General features: G+C 36.2%; 2 protein-coding genes across 3 annotated transcripts in view; both read left to right on the top strand.

Moving 5' to 3' along the window:
- The first annotated feature begins 10 nt into the window (after nucleotides 1-10).
- LOC137389709 (DNA-binding protein HEXBP-like) lies at nucleotides 11-2,243 on the top strand. 2 transcript variants are annotated; one of them, XM_068075787.1, is made up of 5 exons: nucleotides 11-135; nucleotides 281-406; nucleotides 772-900; nucleotides 1,209-1,524; nucleotides 1,646-2,243. In XM_068075787.1, exons 2-5 carry the CDS (start codon nucleotides 371-373, stop codon nucleotides 1,816-1,818), a joined length of 654 nt encoding a protein of 217 aa, XP_067931888.1. In that variant the 5' UTR covers nucleotides 11-135; nucleotides 281-370; the 3' UTR covers nucleotides 1,819-2,243. The 2 variants fall into 2 exon arrangements, with proteins under 2 accessions (XP_067931888.1, XP_067931889.1); XM_068075788.1 differs by lacking the exon at nucleotides 772-900.
- A 2,290-nt stretch (nucleotides 2,244-4,533) lies between these two features.
- LOC137392011 (ubiquitin-protein ligase E3B-like) overlaps nucleotides 4,534-18,251 on the top strand; it is a 40,464-nt gene continuing 26,746 nt past the window's right edge. The window contains exons 1-8 of the mRNA XM_068078599.1: nucleotides 4,534-4,870; nucleotides 6,108-6,157; nucleotides 10,824-10,891; nucleotides 11,929-11,996; nucleotides 14,020-14,076; nucleotides 15,591-15,695; nucleotides 17,332-17,517; nucleotides 18,143-18,225. Coding sequence (XP_067934700.1) covers nucleotides 4,730-4,870; nucleotides 6,108-6,157; nucleotides 10,824-10,891; nucleotides 11,929-11,996; nucleotides 14,020-14,076; nucleotides 15,591-15,695; nucleotides 17,332-17,517; nucleotides 18,143-18,225 — 758 coding nt within the window. The 5' untranslated portion in view covers nucleotides 4,534-4,729. The remainder of the gene's footprint in view (nucleotides 4,871-6,107; nucleotides 6,158-10,823; nucleotides 10,892-11,928; nucleotides 11,997-14,019; nucleotides 14,077-15,590; nucleotides 15,696-17,331; nucleotides 17,518-18,142; nucleotides 18,226-18,251) is intronic.

The raw sequence follows: 18,251 nt of genomic DNA, 5'->3' as shown, positions 1-18,251 counted from the left end.
GTATAAAGCGGAAATCCTAAATGTTCCCTCCTCCTTCTTTCTTTTAGCTCCACATGTGGAACGAAGAAAGGTTAAATTTTTGTTGCGGAGAAGTGTTGGGAGGTTTCAGTGCTTAGGTGTTGTGATTTGAGGTAGGTCTCTTTAACTTCGTTCAATAGGTTGTCTAATTAGCAGAATAATTCGTTGTTGTGAATAAGTTTACTTAAAATGCTAATAGTTTTACTGAACGTCAAATTGTGGAACACTTTGAATGTATTAATCGTTGTCATTTTTTAGGTAGAGTAAGGTATTGATACCATCATGAGTGAGCGCTTATGTTACAAATGTGAAAAGCCAGGTCACATGGCCCGGCAGTGTCCTGAAGGAGGCAATGAACGAAGAGGAGGTGGAGGAGGCGGAGGCGATCGTGAGTTACTATTTTGGCTTCATTCTAACCGACCAGATGACTGCTGATCTAGTAGTACCAGTAAAGGAGCCATTCTACACATTAAAACCAATAAATGGAAAACTTCAAAGCTTTCAAAATTATCAGTGCTTGTTTGGTCGGGACTTCCATGCAGCTACACACTTGATTTTTAAATCTGGGCTATATGGGTTTCTCAGTTGTTGTGTATGGATGACATTTTTTAAATAAGTTTACTAATAATATTGCAAAGCTTTGTACAATGCTAAAATGTTCTATAAATCGTTTCTGTTGAAGTGTGGCATGGCTCCTTTGATGTAGCATCACAAAGGCTTTAGAGGGTGACAAAATTTGGGGTATTATTGTAGAGCGTTGCTACAGGTGTAGTCGCTATGGGCACATTGCTCGTCACTGCAGACAGTCGTCTGAACGTTGCTACAATTGCAATGAGTTTGGACACATTGCAAAAGAGTGTCCACAGGAACCTCTGGAACCTGGTATCTCGCACTTTACCATAACGCTTATTTTATTTTTGCATAGTTTTCCATTCGCTGCTTCATTGAAAACCAACATTTCTACTCACCAATTCTATCTTGCAGCTTTGATTAGAGCGTTGTGTAGTGTGTTGTAGTGGTTTGATTTGATGGCACAATCTGTTGTTATGTGTGCTTCTTCACTGATTGCTAACCACATGTGTGTCAATTTTAGCTCGTGCGCCGTACTGGTAACACGTGTTGCAGTTACATGTGGTATATTATTTGTTATATTGGTGTGCTGAAATTTCAGGACTAGTTTGAACTTGTAGGTTCCTGTTACAACTGTGGTGAGTCGGGACATATGTCAAGGGATTGTCCTAATCGGTCAAACAGTGGAGGTGGTCGGCAAGGTGGAGGAGGAGGAGGAGGCTTTGGAGGAGATCGCTCCTGCTACACATGTGGTAATCAAGGTCATTTATCTCGAGACTGTCCTGACAAGCGTGATGGAGGTGGTGGCGGAGGCGGTCGCAATTGTTACAATTGTGGTCGCGATGGTCATCTGTCACGTGATTGCCCGGATGGCAGGAGGACTGGCGGTCGATCTGGTGGTGGTGGAGGAGGCGGCGGCGGTGGTAATTGTTACAAGTGAGTAATGTAAAGAGTACTCGGTTTACTAGAGTTTTATTAAACGCTATCATAGCTCGTTATGTTATCATGCTTCTGGGTTGCATGGCTTGTAATACAGATTTTCATGCACGTATTTTAGATGTGGTGAAGCTGGTCATTTCGCTCGTGAATGCCCCTCCGGTGGTGACAGTGGTGGAAGTCGAGATATCAAGTGTTACAGATGTGGGGGTATGGGTCACATGGCACGAGATTGTACTGCTGATGAGTAATCCGCTCTTCATGAGAATGTCAATTCCTTCTTCGCTGAAGTGATGAAGAAAGCTTGGCATCATAGCATTTTTATTATTAGTTATGCGGCAATATTCCATATGACACTACTAGTTGTACCATTGGTCAATTCGTTCCACACTGTCCGTTTTTGGCTAATATTTCCTGGTTTTTCATAGCATGTAACATAAGCAAGCACTTTAAATCTCCCAGTGTATTCAAGTAAATGAATTGGTAGTTCAGTTATTGAGCAGTGGAGTGGGTGGATTGTGAAGGTAGTTCTGTTGTGCCTATCAAGGCCTTGTGAATAATACAAAAAAATTGAAACAGCCGAAAATGTAATGTGTAGTTGTACATGGTTTTGTATAAATCTCTGTGGATGACATAGTTTTCTATACTTTTCAAGCTTCATCAAAGCATCAGAATTCTTGAATTTGTATGTCATGTGACCAATAAATCGTTGTACATTGCTTGGTTTCATGCATGAAATGCTCAGTGATGTTGTAAAATTTGCCAGGTTTGTGCTATTTAACAACAAAATAACCATTCCAGCAAGTCAATTTGTTAGCTGTTAAAAAAGTAAGCAAACAACCTCATTTAACCCATTGAACCAACATAATAACATTTAGCAATCTCCCAGTGTATTGAAGTTGTTGATTGGGTGTTTGCTTTTAGGCAGTGGGTTGTGAATGTAGTTCTGTTGTGATAATCAAGGCCTTATAACGCAGAAAAAATTTTAAAACGTCGAAAATAATATTGTACATTGTTAAGCTACTGTATAATCATGTTAGTTTCATAACGTTCAGCATTGCCTGCCTTAGCTAGGTTTTCTTAGCTGCAAAAGTTGTCCGATATGCTCAAGTAAAAAATTCTATTCGGAATTGCCTTACCGGGTAAGCGTCTATTTAAAACGAAATACGTGTATATACGATACATATTTAACATAGCCTTGGAACTACAAATATTGCAAGTCGAATTCTAAACCCTAGTGTGCTACTGCTAGCGCTTCCCCGAAGTGGCTCCTAGCTGCGCAAGTATGACGATATGTAAGAAGCTTACCGAGGACTCTTCTCACAACTAGTGGCATCTGTAGAGTATAATAACGCATGGTTCGTTCTCTTTGAAGGATGTGTTCATAATCTATATTTGTTATACATAGTCATTAATTATGCAATTTATTGCCATTTTCCTTACAAGAGATTTTGGGAAATATACTAGATTGGTCTTTACAATGGTTTATCGCACTCAGTCATAACATCATTATCATCATGTTGGTTCACGTGTGTAACTTTTTGTTGTCGCAAAAGGTGCCATCAATCTATGCTATGTCTGTGAATTGAGAAATTTCCGTCTCCCAGTTTCATTGAATCTTAGAACGATAGAGTAGGTACAATGCATCATCACTGCTAGGTCTATCTGGATTGTCAGACCATGATATGATTTTAATTGAAATTGACCCAGTACAATTACACCTAAAAATATCTCAGATAGTAGCAAAGTGAAATTCAATTACAAATAGGCAAACTATGAGAATATTGGCATTTTATTCTCGGATTTATTCGAAGAACTGTGACCTGTGTAAAAGCACCACACTATTTTTATGTCAAAATATGTTCCTATGCTGGTTTCAAGCCCGAAAGGGAAACCTTGGATGACACAGCCTCTTTTACGCCTAATCAGAAAAAGAGACAGGTTGTATAAAACAGCAAGGCAGTACACCTCAGTAAAAAATTCTAATAACCTGAATCACCTGAAAACCAAGTGAAAAATGCTGTCAATGATGCTAAATCTAATTTCATCGAGTGTCATTCGACTCAAGAGCTTGAAAAAGGCAATAGCAAGCCTTTCTTTAACTTCATTAATAAATCACAAAGCCAAACAAACAATATTAGATGCCTAGATAATACTCCTACAGAGAATACGGCCAATACCTTTGCAACTTATTTTTCATAGGTTTATAATGAAGACATACATCCAATACCTAATTTTTCTCTAAATGCCTCTAACCTAATGCCTCCCTTGGAAAATAATAATAATAACAAAGATAGGAATTGCCAACCTAATCGACTCATTAGACATCCGGAAATCTCATTAGACATCCGGCCCTGATAATATATCGCCGTACTGTTTAAAAGCATTCGCCAGTTAAGTAAAATATTTTATACCATACTTAACACTTGTAATGCAAGCCTGTCTGAACCAAGGATACGTTCCTGATTACTGGCAAACAGCTAATGTTGTTCCCATATTTAAGAGCTGGAGAAGAAATCTTCCCAATAGCTATTGAGATACCACATGTGAAACCTATTGGCCTCACTTGTAGTATCTCTAAAAGGATTGAGCATGTCATAGTTAGTTCCATCTGGTAAGTAGTAGCCTACTTAGTTTCCGCAGATGACATAGCACCACAACTCAACTTCTTGATGTTATTCACCATACAACACACGCTCTAGCTGAGCGAAAGGCTTATCTTATTTTTTTGTCTTTGCTAAGGCTTTTGATAAGCATCATCATCATCATCATCATCATCACCTCATCATCTACTTATCAGTAAAATCAAGGCTTATGAATTAGATGTTCATGTTGTGCAGTAGGTGGAGATGTGGTTGAAGAACCGAACTTCGTTTGTTACTGTTAATGGCATGAGGTCTAAGTTGTTTGCTGATCCTCTGGAGTCCCGCAGGGATTGATTCTGGGCTCTCTGCTGTTTTTGATTGTTGTAACCGACATTCCTCTGGGTGTGAAGGGTGCATTCTGCCGACTTTATGCAGATGACACCCTATTATGCATGGATATCACAGAGTGCGGAGCTGCTGGTTTTCAAGATAATGTACATGTAACAGCACTGTATGCCTGGTCTGTCTAATGGGCCTGACTTTTAACTCTACTAAATGTGTTCATATGGAGGTTGGGAAGGACTCCCAGTTTTACTTTTTTTAGGTTTTTTATTCGAATCATGTTTGGGCATAATCGCAGCCAAGAGCCTAAAATAACTAGCTCCAATGATGAGAAAACCCATTTTCTGGAACACGCTAAACAAGCGAGAGAGGAAAGAGCTAGACGGGTGATTCAGGAGAAGTCTTCTATTCTTATTCAGGTTGACATTTTCATACTTTCATCTAATCAGTGTATTTCTTGTTTATTTCAAGTCTACTTAGAATTTTTAGTTGCATTGTTGGTCTACTTAAAGGTTGACTGGCAACAAACTTCACATTACAGTTATTTGGTATCAAAAAATTCACCATGTCTTACTCTGCGGTGTTATAGGTGCAAAATATGTGGAAATGTGATTACAAGCCCTTAAAAGCTCAAAAGCGAACAGTTAATCACAGCCATCACGAAAACGCCGTAGATTGGAATCCCTTTCCAAAACGGCTCAAATGGGATGTACCGTAGTTCTACACGATGGCTTCTGTTTACACTTTTGTGCAACCCCATTCGTCGAAATATTTTCACAAATATACTTCACGCTATCAATAAAACCATGTCTATTGTCCTTACCCGTCTATTTCATCATCATTGTAATGCTGTCACTTTGAGCATTGATATCTCAAAACCTACCGTAAAAATTCGTTTAATTTTTTAACTTTAGCTCGAAGGAGTGCATATCATCCTCTGATAAACATGATGAGCCCGTTGGTCACCTGTGATAGTCGAAAAATGCTGCAGAAATGGTTCACGCCATTTGGCCAGAAGTATGAGTCACATGATCAGATTACGACTAGATGATTAGACCAGGCTGAAACGAAACTGTAAAGTAGCGAGCATCTATATTTGATATGGGCTTTCCGGTAGAACCTGAAGTGTTTGTCATAAACTAGTGCTATGAACCTTTTATTGGCCTTTAATTTCATGTGATCACATCACGTGTCAAAACGATAACCACAATGTTTGAGTACGTCATCGAAATAAAGAGATTCCAAACTACGGTGTTTTCGTGATGACTCCGATTAACTGTTCGTTTTTCAGCTTTTAAGAGCTTGTAATCACATTTTCACATATTTTGCACCTACAACACAGCAGAGTAAGACATGGTGAATCTTTTGATACCAAATAACTGTTATGTGAATTTTGTTGCAAATAAATCTTTAAGTTACTTTAAAATTGGTACTAACCATACGCAAATCTAGTTTTTGACCGAGTTATGTTGATGGCCTAGTGCTCTAGTGTGCCTGCCCTTTAAACAGCCTCTCTTCAAATCCTTGGTTGAAGTCGCATTATTGTCCAGTAAAACAAGAATTAAAGTCCAGTTTTAGATTGAATACTCTGGGTCATACTTATTGGAGAAGCAGAGTTTACGCATTGTTCGAAATTATTTTTTGGTATATTTTTAGGCATTCATGCGTGGCATCAGCGCCCGGAGATTTTATTTGGCTACTATTCGGTATGTACGGATAATTTTACATGTAGATTTGTAGATAATTAAAAAGTATTACTTGTTCTGATAGCATCAATTTAACATTAATGTAATCATTTTAACTATCAAACCTAGTGGCGTTATCCATAAGATGGTATTATACTTGTATGAAGAAGTGATGGAGAATATGTGAGGACAATGTTGTTTTATTACCCTGGATTATGTACATGTAAAAATAACCTACATTAAAACTGCTTCCTTATACAGTCATCCTTCGACATACGAGCTTAATGCGTTCTGGAACTGAGCTTGTATGTCAATATACTCGTGTCTCAAGGCACTATTTCCTATATAAAATAACTTAATACAAATTAATCCGTTACCTTACTATGACAAACCCACATAAAACGGGTGTTACTGCAGAAAAACGTGTTTTTAATTGTCCTAATTCAATATCTACGCTAATAAAGTAACAAGTATCTATGTAGTTGTTAGAATCTGCAATAAAATATAACATTACTATATTAGTATATACAATACTGTAAGTTTTTACCTTCGTGGCAGACGTGGTTGCCTGCTCAGACCAGGCTAATGGTGGTCTGAAAGACTTGACATCAATGCGTTCGGTACACTAAACATTTGTGACACTATGTAACAGGAACTTTGAATTTAACTTAAATGAATTTATCTTACTAAACACATACTTGAGTCTAAGTTTTAATCATTTACTAAACTCGCTTAAATTTTGTAGTCTTAATTTTTTATTATCCGTTTCCAGTTTGGCGCTTTTTGTCTCGCATTCACTATAACTTTTAGCCAACCTTTTAAAAACTTTTTTTCAAACTGATTCGAAGAGAAAGACCAAGCGATGCTGTTCTCGAAAGCAGCCTCTCACATCCTTGATCATATAGTGGCCATCGAGAACCGGCTCTGTGCTCGTATCTCAAAGATTACTCGTATTTCAAGGAAGAAACTTGTTTGAAGTTCTGATCATATCTCGATTTTCTTGTATGCTGAGGCGCTCGTATATCAAGGTATGACCGTACTAACAAACTATAAATTGAATTGAAACGGATTACAAACTATGAGAGTACAAACATGACCAAACTTTATGCCATCGTAGATCTTATTGTATTATTCTCAGGCTTTAGAGCATCCTTAGACTATGTTACACGGCTAGGCATTCTGGTATCATCAGACCAAGTTATATTATCAGACTAAATGACATCAGAACTGGTTATGTGACCAAATGGCATGACATCATCAAACCTCATCACTTCATTTAACTGTGATGTCATTTTACTGATATCACCTCATCTAGCTATGACATCACCGACATGACTTCATCCAACTATGACATCATTTCATTGACATTAACTCATTTAACTATCACTTCACTAACATGACCTCATTTAACTAACGCATCATTTCTCTGACATCACCTCATTCAGCCATGACATCACTTCACTGACATCACCTCATCTAGCTATGACATCACCTCACTGACATCACCTCATTTAGCTATGACATCACTTCACTGACATCACCTCATCTAGCTAGACATCATTTTACTGACATCACCTCATTCAGCCATGACATCACTTCACTGACATCACCTCATCTAGCTATGACATCACCTCACTGACATCCCCTCATTTAGCTATGACATCACTTCACTGACATCACCTCATCTAGCTATGACATCATTTCATTGACATTATCTCATCTAGCTATGACATCACTTCACTGACATCGCCTCATCTAGCTATGACATCACCTCACTGACATCACCTCATCCAGCTATGACATCACTTCACTGACATCACCTCAATTAGCTATGACATCACTTCACTGACATCGCCTCATCTAGCTATGGCATCACCTCACTGACATCACCTCATCCAGCTATGACATCACTTCACTGACATCACCTCATCCAGCTATGACATCACTGCACTGACATCACCTCATCCAGCTATGACATCACTTCACTGACATCATCTCATCTACCTATGACATCAGTTCTTCTAGCGATGACATTCATTGTTCTAGTAACCTGTCATGACCTAATGGTTATTGACATGACTTGTTTTGATGTATCTTGACACTTTCACATGCCACTGCTCTGCCAACAATCTCAATTCTCACTTTTCTGTTCTATTTTCTATTTTGATATTTATATGAAATAAGAAATAGGGAATGTTTTGCACATTGCTGATAGCTATAGCTCGAATTCCTACTTTGTTTACCAAGAACATTGATTCAGCATCCCATAGTATCTGGATATATGTTTCACTGTATAGGTCATTGATTTGCATATGCATATATAAATATATATACATGCTCATATATATACTAGCTGTGCTACCCGGCGTTGCCAGAGTAATAAAAAAGTCTTTGGACAGAAAATTGATTTGTTATTAACATATATGACAACATTTACCATTCTAACTTTCAAACTACGTATCATGAGAGAAGTGTTTTGTGCAGTTGAAATAAATTAGGAGAGAAAATAAAAACAACTGTAAAGGTTTTCAAACTTTGTCAAACAACTGTAACTTTCAAACTTTATATCATGAGGAAACGATTTTGTGCAAACAGGTTCTTTTCTTTGGAGGCATTAGAGGCAATTGAGGCATTAGACAATGTGTAACTTCTGAGAATACATGTATTTAACAGATGAATAAAAAAATATGACAGAATATGGTAGTATTCTGTTAGTATGGCAGTTGAAATTTTATTAGAACAATGTCTGCTAAAAATGGTTGAATGAAAAATTAATATTAATGATAAAGATTGGAAACTAAATAATGATTAAACTTCAAATAGATATTATACTCAAATTATGTTTAAAAATGCAAGTTGAAATAAAAACGATAATGCAACAAACTTTAAAAACATATATTTCAAAGTTCAAAAGTTATACGAAGTTTATAAGTGTAATAAGAGAATGTAAATCTATCTACCTATATATCTATTTCTCAAAAATGTAAATGTATGTAAGTATAAGAGAGTGAGGAATAACTGATACTAACGACAAATCTTACAGATAATCTTACATGAATCTTACAAATGATTGTTGTAAAATATGAAAGTAAATACGGATTATTAATTGGTTAGGTTTAGAAGGAAATATGTGTAAGCTAATACACAAAGCGAGCACTGATAGGAATTTTTTGGAAACACGCGTTTAACGAACGACACATTCGGCTGCTGAGGCAAAAAAATAGCGCTTGTTAATATACTATGTCGCTATTAATATAAACGATAAATAACAAAATGAAAAATGTTCATACAAACCAGTATGTTTTAATTTTAACTAAAAGAAATAATGTAAAAGATATTTTAAACAAACAAAGATTTTGTTGGTATTTAATGATTGTGGAACGCAAGGTACCAAATCAGAATCCAAAAAACATAATGTAGCTGGGAAGAAGTCTTCTGAGCAGCTGGAATACATTAGTAACGAATTGAAGGTAGATGTAAAATAAATAGCAAGTATGTAAACTACGAAATGTCGATTCAACGTATATAGTTTGGTAACTTATATAATCAGTACAAAAATCGCCAAATTTCAAGTTCGAGATAAATTATTAGCTTTAACGAAACAAGACGAATAAGCATCGTGTTGCATATACTTGGGTCCCAAAATATTTCTGAACAGGAGCATCGTAACGGCGAATACGCATGGCGTATGCGTTATATGAAAAGATATTTGATCACTATGGCGTTCTAGCTCAGTGATAGAGCGTCCGGATAAGAAACTTGTCGATACGTTCATGGTATTAGTCACGAGTTCAAAACTATCAGAACAGGGAATTTTAATATCAAGATTTTAAGATCTATAGCTGGAATGCAGACATACAACAACAGACGACATACAGACTTTGAGAAATATATACAATGCATATAGATATACTTGTTTGTGGAATTATACAGGTTTTTTTTGTTCATTCTCATGAATATAGTATAGAAATATTTTTGTACATTTGTGTTTATATACGCTTGCGTATACATGTACGCTTGTGTAAATATATGCGTTTTTGTATAAAGTATATGCGCTTGTGTATATATACATGTATATATATACACTAGCTGTGCCACCCAGCGGTTGCCCGTGTAATAGAAGAGTCTTTGGACAGAAAATTGATTTGTATTTAACATATAACAACATTTGCCATTCTAACTTTCAAAGTACATATCATGAGAGAAGTGTGTCGTGTAGTTGAAAGAAATTAAGAGACAAATAAAAACAACTGTAAAGGTTTTAAAACTTTGTCAAACAACTGTACCTTTCAAGCTAGTAGCCTGGCATATTGCCAATGGAAAACTCCACTACATGTAAGCTAGTTAATAAGGTTAGGCTTCCAATGACGGTGAGCCATGACTTTGAGTCTGCATTGTTGTCCAGCTCAGCTGTTCTAATAATAGCTATAGCCGGAAAACCTACAGATGGATCCACAGACGGACTTTGAGAAGTATATATAGATGTACATGTATATATATATGTATACATGTATATATATACATCTGTGTATATATGTATGTTTTGTGTTAATATATGTTTGTATAGATATATGTTAGTTTGTGTATATATATTTGTGTACACTATATATATTTGTGTATATATATTTGTGTATATATATGAGTGAGCACATAACATATATATGAGACATATGATTGTATGTTTTAGAAAGAATCTAGATGATATAATAAACTACAGTGATGAGCAAACTGAATATACCCCTTCTCTCTCCCCAGGTATCAGCATCCCACCTGCCTACCACCTGCCTCCGCATTCTTAATGCTACTTTGGCTTAATTTTATAAACAGTGATTTCTATCTAAATACTTTAGTCAGGCCTTTTTTGAATCTTTTTTAAGCCGATGAGAAAGACTGAATGATACTGTTCTCATAAGCGACCTCTCGCATACTCAGCCACCCATCAATCTCATTGGGAACTGTCCTGTATGCTCATATCTCAAAATTTTCTCATATCTCAAGGCAAAGATTTGCTCAAAATTATCCTCGTATCTCAAATTTTTCATATGTAGGGACTCGTATTTCAAGGTATTACTGCAGTTTGAGGTTTATCCTTAGTTGTAAGTAGGGTCAGTAACATGATTATCATTTGTAAGGTCTGTAACAGTATCTTTATTGTAGTCTTTCATAATTGTTGATAGCTTGTTGTTTTTAAGAAATGTTAGAATATCTGTCTGAATTTATTTTTTATGCTTTTCGCTCAAATTATTTTAAAAGAATTCTTGTACAAGACATTGTTAGTGTATGGCTGAAGCATTGCTAACTAGCCACTCCTCTTCATTTATCATGGATTTATCCTTGCTTATGCCAAAACACATTATCCGCTAAACTTTGATTGGTGAAACAGTAAATGTCCCTGAGACTTTCTGACTCGCTGAACTAAACATACTACGAAGAGGGATGATGCAATATACTTAGTAAAATTTAGGTAGCAAAAATGGTCGAGTCAACAACTAAAATGCTGTCGCAAACTAAAACCTGATTGAAATTCAACCAATGGAAAGCGAGCACACCAGATTTTCAGTCGGATGGCAAATGGCTGTAGCCGCTACCGCCTACAATCCTATTGCTGTCAATGCTCATGAATCCTATTTGATTGCTAGTATTTGTCAGCTCTAATTCTACGTGCTTCTCATATGTTTCTGAGGTATTACATGAGTTTCCCATTGGTTTGTTCGTATGGTGGAATGGTTTTTATTGCAGCTTTAAATGTGTTCTCATGAAATTCCTAAAATTGCTAATTCATTCTGTTATAGCCTTGGCTCTATTTCCTCACGCTCAGAGATTTATCAGAGTGGCCAGAAAGTCCCAAACATTCACAAAGGTAATCTTTACTGTCAGTTTTTGGTCTAGACAACCTCTTTTGACCTCCAACCTTTGTTGAGTTTTTAACTCGCCTCTGCTAGATTGCTCAGAGAATGAAGGCTGTCTCCATGTTTTCTCTATTGTCCTAGCTGAAGGATCATTAAAACTTGTGGCATGTAACTTCTTTTGCTCGGATTTATGTCACTCAATTATGGACTTGCCTCCCTTAGCCTGGTAGAATGTTAAAGTTTTGGTGACTAAGAATTTGAATCGCTAATTATGCAATAATTTATACATGAATATATCGCGATAAATTGGGCTGTTCTCATATTTTTAGTGCTGCTAAAAATGGGCGGTTCACTTTTCATTTTTGCAACAGCTAATAGGTTTGATGAAAACAGAGCAAAATTTCAACGAGTATTACACCTTGCTGACTTTTAATATATTACAATAACAATGTAATATTACTATTATAGATAGTCAGCAGGATGTACTAGACTTAGTTTCCTTGCAATACATAATCTGACGAAGTAGGTAGAACTGTAATGCACCCAAAACCATATAAGAGACATGATTTGTTTTCATACAGAATATTGGGCTATTTTAAACAAAGTTCTTCGGAAGGCTTAGGCAAACCCATCGCTTAGAGCGTTAAATTTTCTAGTTAATCGAGTGGATAGTCAGCTACCAACAAGACTTCACATTTGTCATGAGTGTACTTGTGCGCTAGTATGCCAAACGATTATAAATGGTTTCACCAGGAAATTAATGATTGATGTAAAAGTAATTGACATTAGTACTTGCATTGCCCCTGTCACACCTCTTATAAACACTCTAAATACAATTAGCTGATGCTCAGTGGCAGACTTGGTGAATCTTTCTCTCTTTCTCTTGGTTTTCTTGCACCTGTGTCTTTCAACACTTGTTCTACAATATCCTGATATCTTTGTCCTGCATTACCTTTGTAATGTAACATCTTTATACACCAAACTTATCTTACCTCCGTGTAGCAGTATACATACAACACCTCTTGTTCACAATGCATCTGCAATGCCTTTGTCTTGCAGTAAACACTCGAAACCTTTGTTCATCAGCTCAGGCATGCCTATGTCTAGTCATATATGTTCATTCAATATTTTTGTACAACAATATGTTTCCTTTGCACTTCATTGGTTCAGCGATACCACAGTCAACTGATATCTGCGTTCCAGTGTTGTAGTCTTGAGACAATGTCCACTAGTAACTTGTGCCACTTTTATGTTTCGCTGAAGAGTTTATCTCACCCAGTCTTTTGGCTTAACTGAGAATCTTAGCACATTCTGTATTCCAGAGCATCATCCCTGTGTGTATTCTGTACAAGCTGGTTATAAGTGTCATTCATTCATTGTTGTGTTTCGCCCATTTTTGTACATGGATATTTTTCATTAATTAGCTCTACTCATATCCTCTCTTCCTATTCTTTATTTCTGTATTCACTCTGCTGTTTCATGCCTGTATTCCATCTTTATAGTTGACTTTACAAGTAATAAGTTTGTGTGAATTGTCACCAGATAGGAACATTCAGTGTCATCAGCATCTCAGTCAGTTACTATGGAAACTACTGAAGCAGTGGTTCTTAACCTTGTAGGACACACAGTCAGACTCTATGGAAGCTATTAGAACAGTGGTGCTTAACATTGTCGGACGCACCCACCAGTTTTACATGGGCTTTCACCAAACCCTTCTTTATTAAAAAATAAAATATGATTTTTTGCACATTCAAGACGTGTATGTTTGCCTGGTGCACAAGATGAACTGTGTTCAAAGAACAAAATCAATACAATGTATGTACTCACAACAAATTACATATATTTTTATAAAGACTTGACCTTACAAATCACGGTGACTTCTGCTGCTGGCTTTAGGAGACTTCCACTGATCCCCTGAGACTGACTCACTGAACCACAAGGGTTTGATCGAACAGATTACGAACTACCGCGCAAGAATGATAGTAGTTTGACTGATTAATGTTACACTTATTTGTTGTCCTTTTTTCCTTACAGAGATTTGAGTGCTTCTGCAAGCACGTCATCCACTCACTGAGCTCTGACAATATGAAGGTTTGTGGCATAACCAGTTGCAGTTGTTTATATAATTATATTGCCATATTGTTAGATTATTCTTAGCACTAACATTTTGTATTAATAATGTGTATTTTATATTATATGTATTTGCTTATTTACAAAATTTATGCCAGCAAGGGAATTTATGTTATGGCCTGTTCGTGGACAGCTCAGTAAAAGTCTTCAGTAAAAATTAGTAGCCGTTTAGCCACAAATATATCACAAACAACTGTACATTACTACATAGTTACTGTACATAAAACTGAGAATTGTCTTCTCATATATTCTAACCATCATCGGATAAAGAGGAGACAACTTATTTTGTCATGTGTTCAGCAGCTAATTGAACTTCTATTGTAATAATTATTGATTTAGGTGTTCAATGAGTATGAGTTTTTCTAATTCATATGCATTTAATTTAAATCTAAGACTCAACCAGTAACTTTTCAACCTTATTAAGGGCACTCTTGAATTCCCTCTGCATACTCTAGGTGGGACCGCATGACAAAGTATCAAAAAATATCTATTGTGGAATGGTGTATGCAATAAGCATTTTTTTACACCTACTCTATTTAGAAACTATGAGTTATTCTTTCTATGCCACTTTCAGTGATATGTTACCGACACGGTGATTACTCTGTTGATGACCGGCAATTGAATCCTATAACACATTGTTATTCACCGAAAGCGTTTGTCGTAAAACAATTATTTGGTTATCACAGCTTTTAAGCGTGAAACTCTTTACTATAATAAGCGCCGTATTCATCCGTATTCGTAATCATGGGGAAAGATGGCATGGAACAGGATTTAAAAATGTGATATTTGCCATCACAGCCCGACACCTTTACTCCCTGGCTAATGTCTACCTTCCAGCATATTAGAATAGTTTTACAAATTCTTGCTCTGTGCTTTATTGGCATACCTGACCATCTCTCACGGCACACCTGATGATCTTACATGACACACCTGACGATCTTTCATGGCACACCTGATGATTTCTAACGGCACGCCTGACCATCTTTTATGGCACACCTGACCATCTTTGTCTGGCTATATCTTTGACGACAATGTCTGTGGGTTGTATATGCCTGTGGGTTGTATATGTCTGTGAGTTGTATATGTCTATGGGTTGCATACTTGAATTAACATTCAATTAGTCGTTTGGTGAAGTGTCACACTCACCTATCCATATTTAGCTACACACGTTTCTGTCAAAAAATTCTGTTTATGAATGCAGAAAACTACTTTTTCAAAAATATATGATAATAAAATTTTTGTGGAAGCACTAACCAATCTATTTCAAGACTGTCTGCTTATAGAAATGCCAGCTTTGAAATGCTTCTGATGCCATTGCTGGCTATCTATATTATTTGAATTGTAACATCAGTGTCAAGCTGTATGGACTTGGTTTTGAATCTGCCCTCATCGTTCTGAGACTTTGGTACTTGCCTTGTAACTTCACTAGCTAAACCGTGCTTCACTCGGTCAGTCAGTATACATGCTACTTGCAGATGAATTACTTGTCATTGCTTCTGAACAAGGAGCTAGCTGGGTCTTGGATTGAACATATCAAGTATCTTTTACTTCACTGCCTGCATTGCCTCACTAAGCTACAGGTTAGTCTCTTCTTATTGTCATGGGGTTAGGGGATGGTCTCATTTACTGTGTTATCATACTAGAAATATTTCCTTCATGAAAGTCAACTTTCAAGTCCTTTTAAGTCCTTTCAAGTGCTTTTAAGAAATAATCACAAGCGTGTTCCTCATGTACAGTCAGAAGAAGACAAAAAGATTGATTTGATATGTTCTAATTTTCTTGTTGGAACTTCGGCATGTTCACAGACTTACAAACTGCCTGCTGATCACATTTTATCTGGCTATTAACTTATTCTGGGTGTTTATTTATCACGATGTCAGTGGCTTTTTTGAGGCTGTTTATATTTAAAAAATTGTTAATAAATGGTTTTTAATGTTTTATTATTAATTAAAATTGCATGAAGTCGTTTTTATATCAAACTGCTATGATTTACTACAAATAACTTACAACACAGCCTTTAATATATAAACCAGGTATCACTTATAACAATTACAACGCACTGTCGTTAATACAAACATAAGTCGCTTACAACTATCACAAAACACTGTCTTTAATACAAACAGATACCACTTACAACAATCACAACACACTGTGTTTAATACAAACAGATATCACCTATAAAAATTACAACACACCGTCTTTAAATACAAACAGATATCACTTATAACAATTACAACACACTGTTTTTAATACAAAAAGATACCACTTATAACAATTACAACACACTGTCTTTAATACAAACAGATACCACTTACAACAATTACAACACACTGTCTTTAATACAAACAGATACCACTTGTAACAATTACAGCACACTGTTTTTAATACAAACAGATACCACGTATAACAATTGCAACACACTGTCTTTAAATACAAACAGAAATCGCTTATAACAATCACAAAACACTGTCTTTAATACAAACAAATATCACTTACAACTATCACAAAACACTGTCTTTAATACAAACAGATACCACTTACAACAATCACAACACACTGTCTTTAATACAAACAGATATCACCTATAAAAATTACAACACACTGTCTTTAAATACAAACAGATATCACTTACAACAATTACAACACACTGTCTTTAAATACAAACAGAAATCGCTTATAACAATCACAAAACACTGTCTTTAATACAGACAAATATCACCTATAACAATTACAACACACTGTCTTTAATACAAACAGATATCACCTATAACAATTACAACACACTGTCTTCAATACAAACAGATATCACTTAAAACAATTACAACACAGTCTTTAAATACAAACAGATATCACTTAAAACAATTCCATACTTACTGATCATATGTTTCAGCATTATCTACTATACGCCCTACTTGCTGATCATATGTTTCAGCATCTGCTACTATATGCCCTACATGCTGATCATGTTTCAGCATTATCTACTATACGCCCTACTTGCTGATCATGTTTCAGCACTAGCTACTATATGCCCTACATGCTGATCATGTTTCAGCATTATCTACTATACGCCCTACTTGCTGATCATGTTTCAGCACTAGCTACTATATGCCCTACATGCTGATCATATGTTTCAGCATTTGCTACTATACGCCCTACTTGCTGATCATGTTTCAGCACTAGCTACTATATGCCCTACATGCTGATCATATGTTTTAGCCTGACACTCCAGCAGAACTGCGCTCTATAAACACTCTGCTCACTGTGCTTGTCTCCTTCACATCTACTCTCAACTGGAAACTCTTGTCTGGCAAGAGAGGCGATGTGCTTCGACCCGCTATGAACCAAATCTGTGCCAATATTCTCTCTCATATCAGAGAGAATGGATTTTACGTGTCCATGGAGGTGCGCTATGCCTCTCTTTGGTATAGTTGGCTGACATTGTTTAGTCAGTACATAGTCATATGTTAGATTGTAGTAGGTTTTAATCTAATGTGCATTATCACCATTTCCTAGCAATGATTGGTTGGAGTTGTCCACCTATTGTTTGCATTCCCTATCATATTTTATGCTTGTGAACTTCACCAATAGCTTGAAACCTCAATTGTGTAAGGTGGCTGTGTTCACACACGAGCAAATGAAATGCTGGTAGGTTTTGTTCTTTATGGTTTCTGTTAAACATTTTTGCCAACTTCTATTTACAGTTTATGGTAATGTGAGTCAGCACTTATAGGTTTATATAAAGGATTTGTGGCATGAAATTTTCAATTTTAAACAGAAGCAGCTCTTACACTTACTGATTGACAAGAAACTGAATTTTGATTTATGAGAACAAATAAAAAACGGGCTGTTTTTATATTTTCAAGTCAGCTGTATAACTAATGAGAATTTTAATTGATTTTAATGAAGTTTAATTTGGTAGGTTAATTAAGAAACAATTAACCTGATGAATGCTTCACCCGCAAAACTTAGGCATGGTATTGAGTAGCAATATTTGGCATGTGATGCTATGCCTGCCTGCTTTTTGTAGGTGCTGCTATTTAATGGACTCGTTAAAACCAAGCCTTGCTTCAAGCCAGCCACAATGTGTGCTGTATGTACTCTCCTTTTAAGGTAGGGGAGCTGTTATATAAGTGTTC

This window comes from Watersipora subatra, chromosome 3 (genome assembly GCF_963576615.1).
Source record: "Watersipora subatra chromosome 3, tzWatSuba1.1, whole genome shotgun sequence".
Classification (NCBI taxonomy): domain Eukaryota; kingdom Metazoa; phylum Bryozoa; class Gymnolaemata; order Cheilostomatida; family Watersiporidae; genus Watersipora; species Watersipora subatra.
This window is presented reverse-complemented; position numbering and strand designations above follow the sequence as displayed.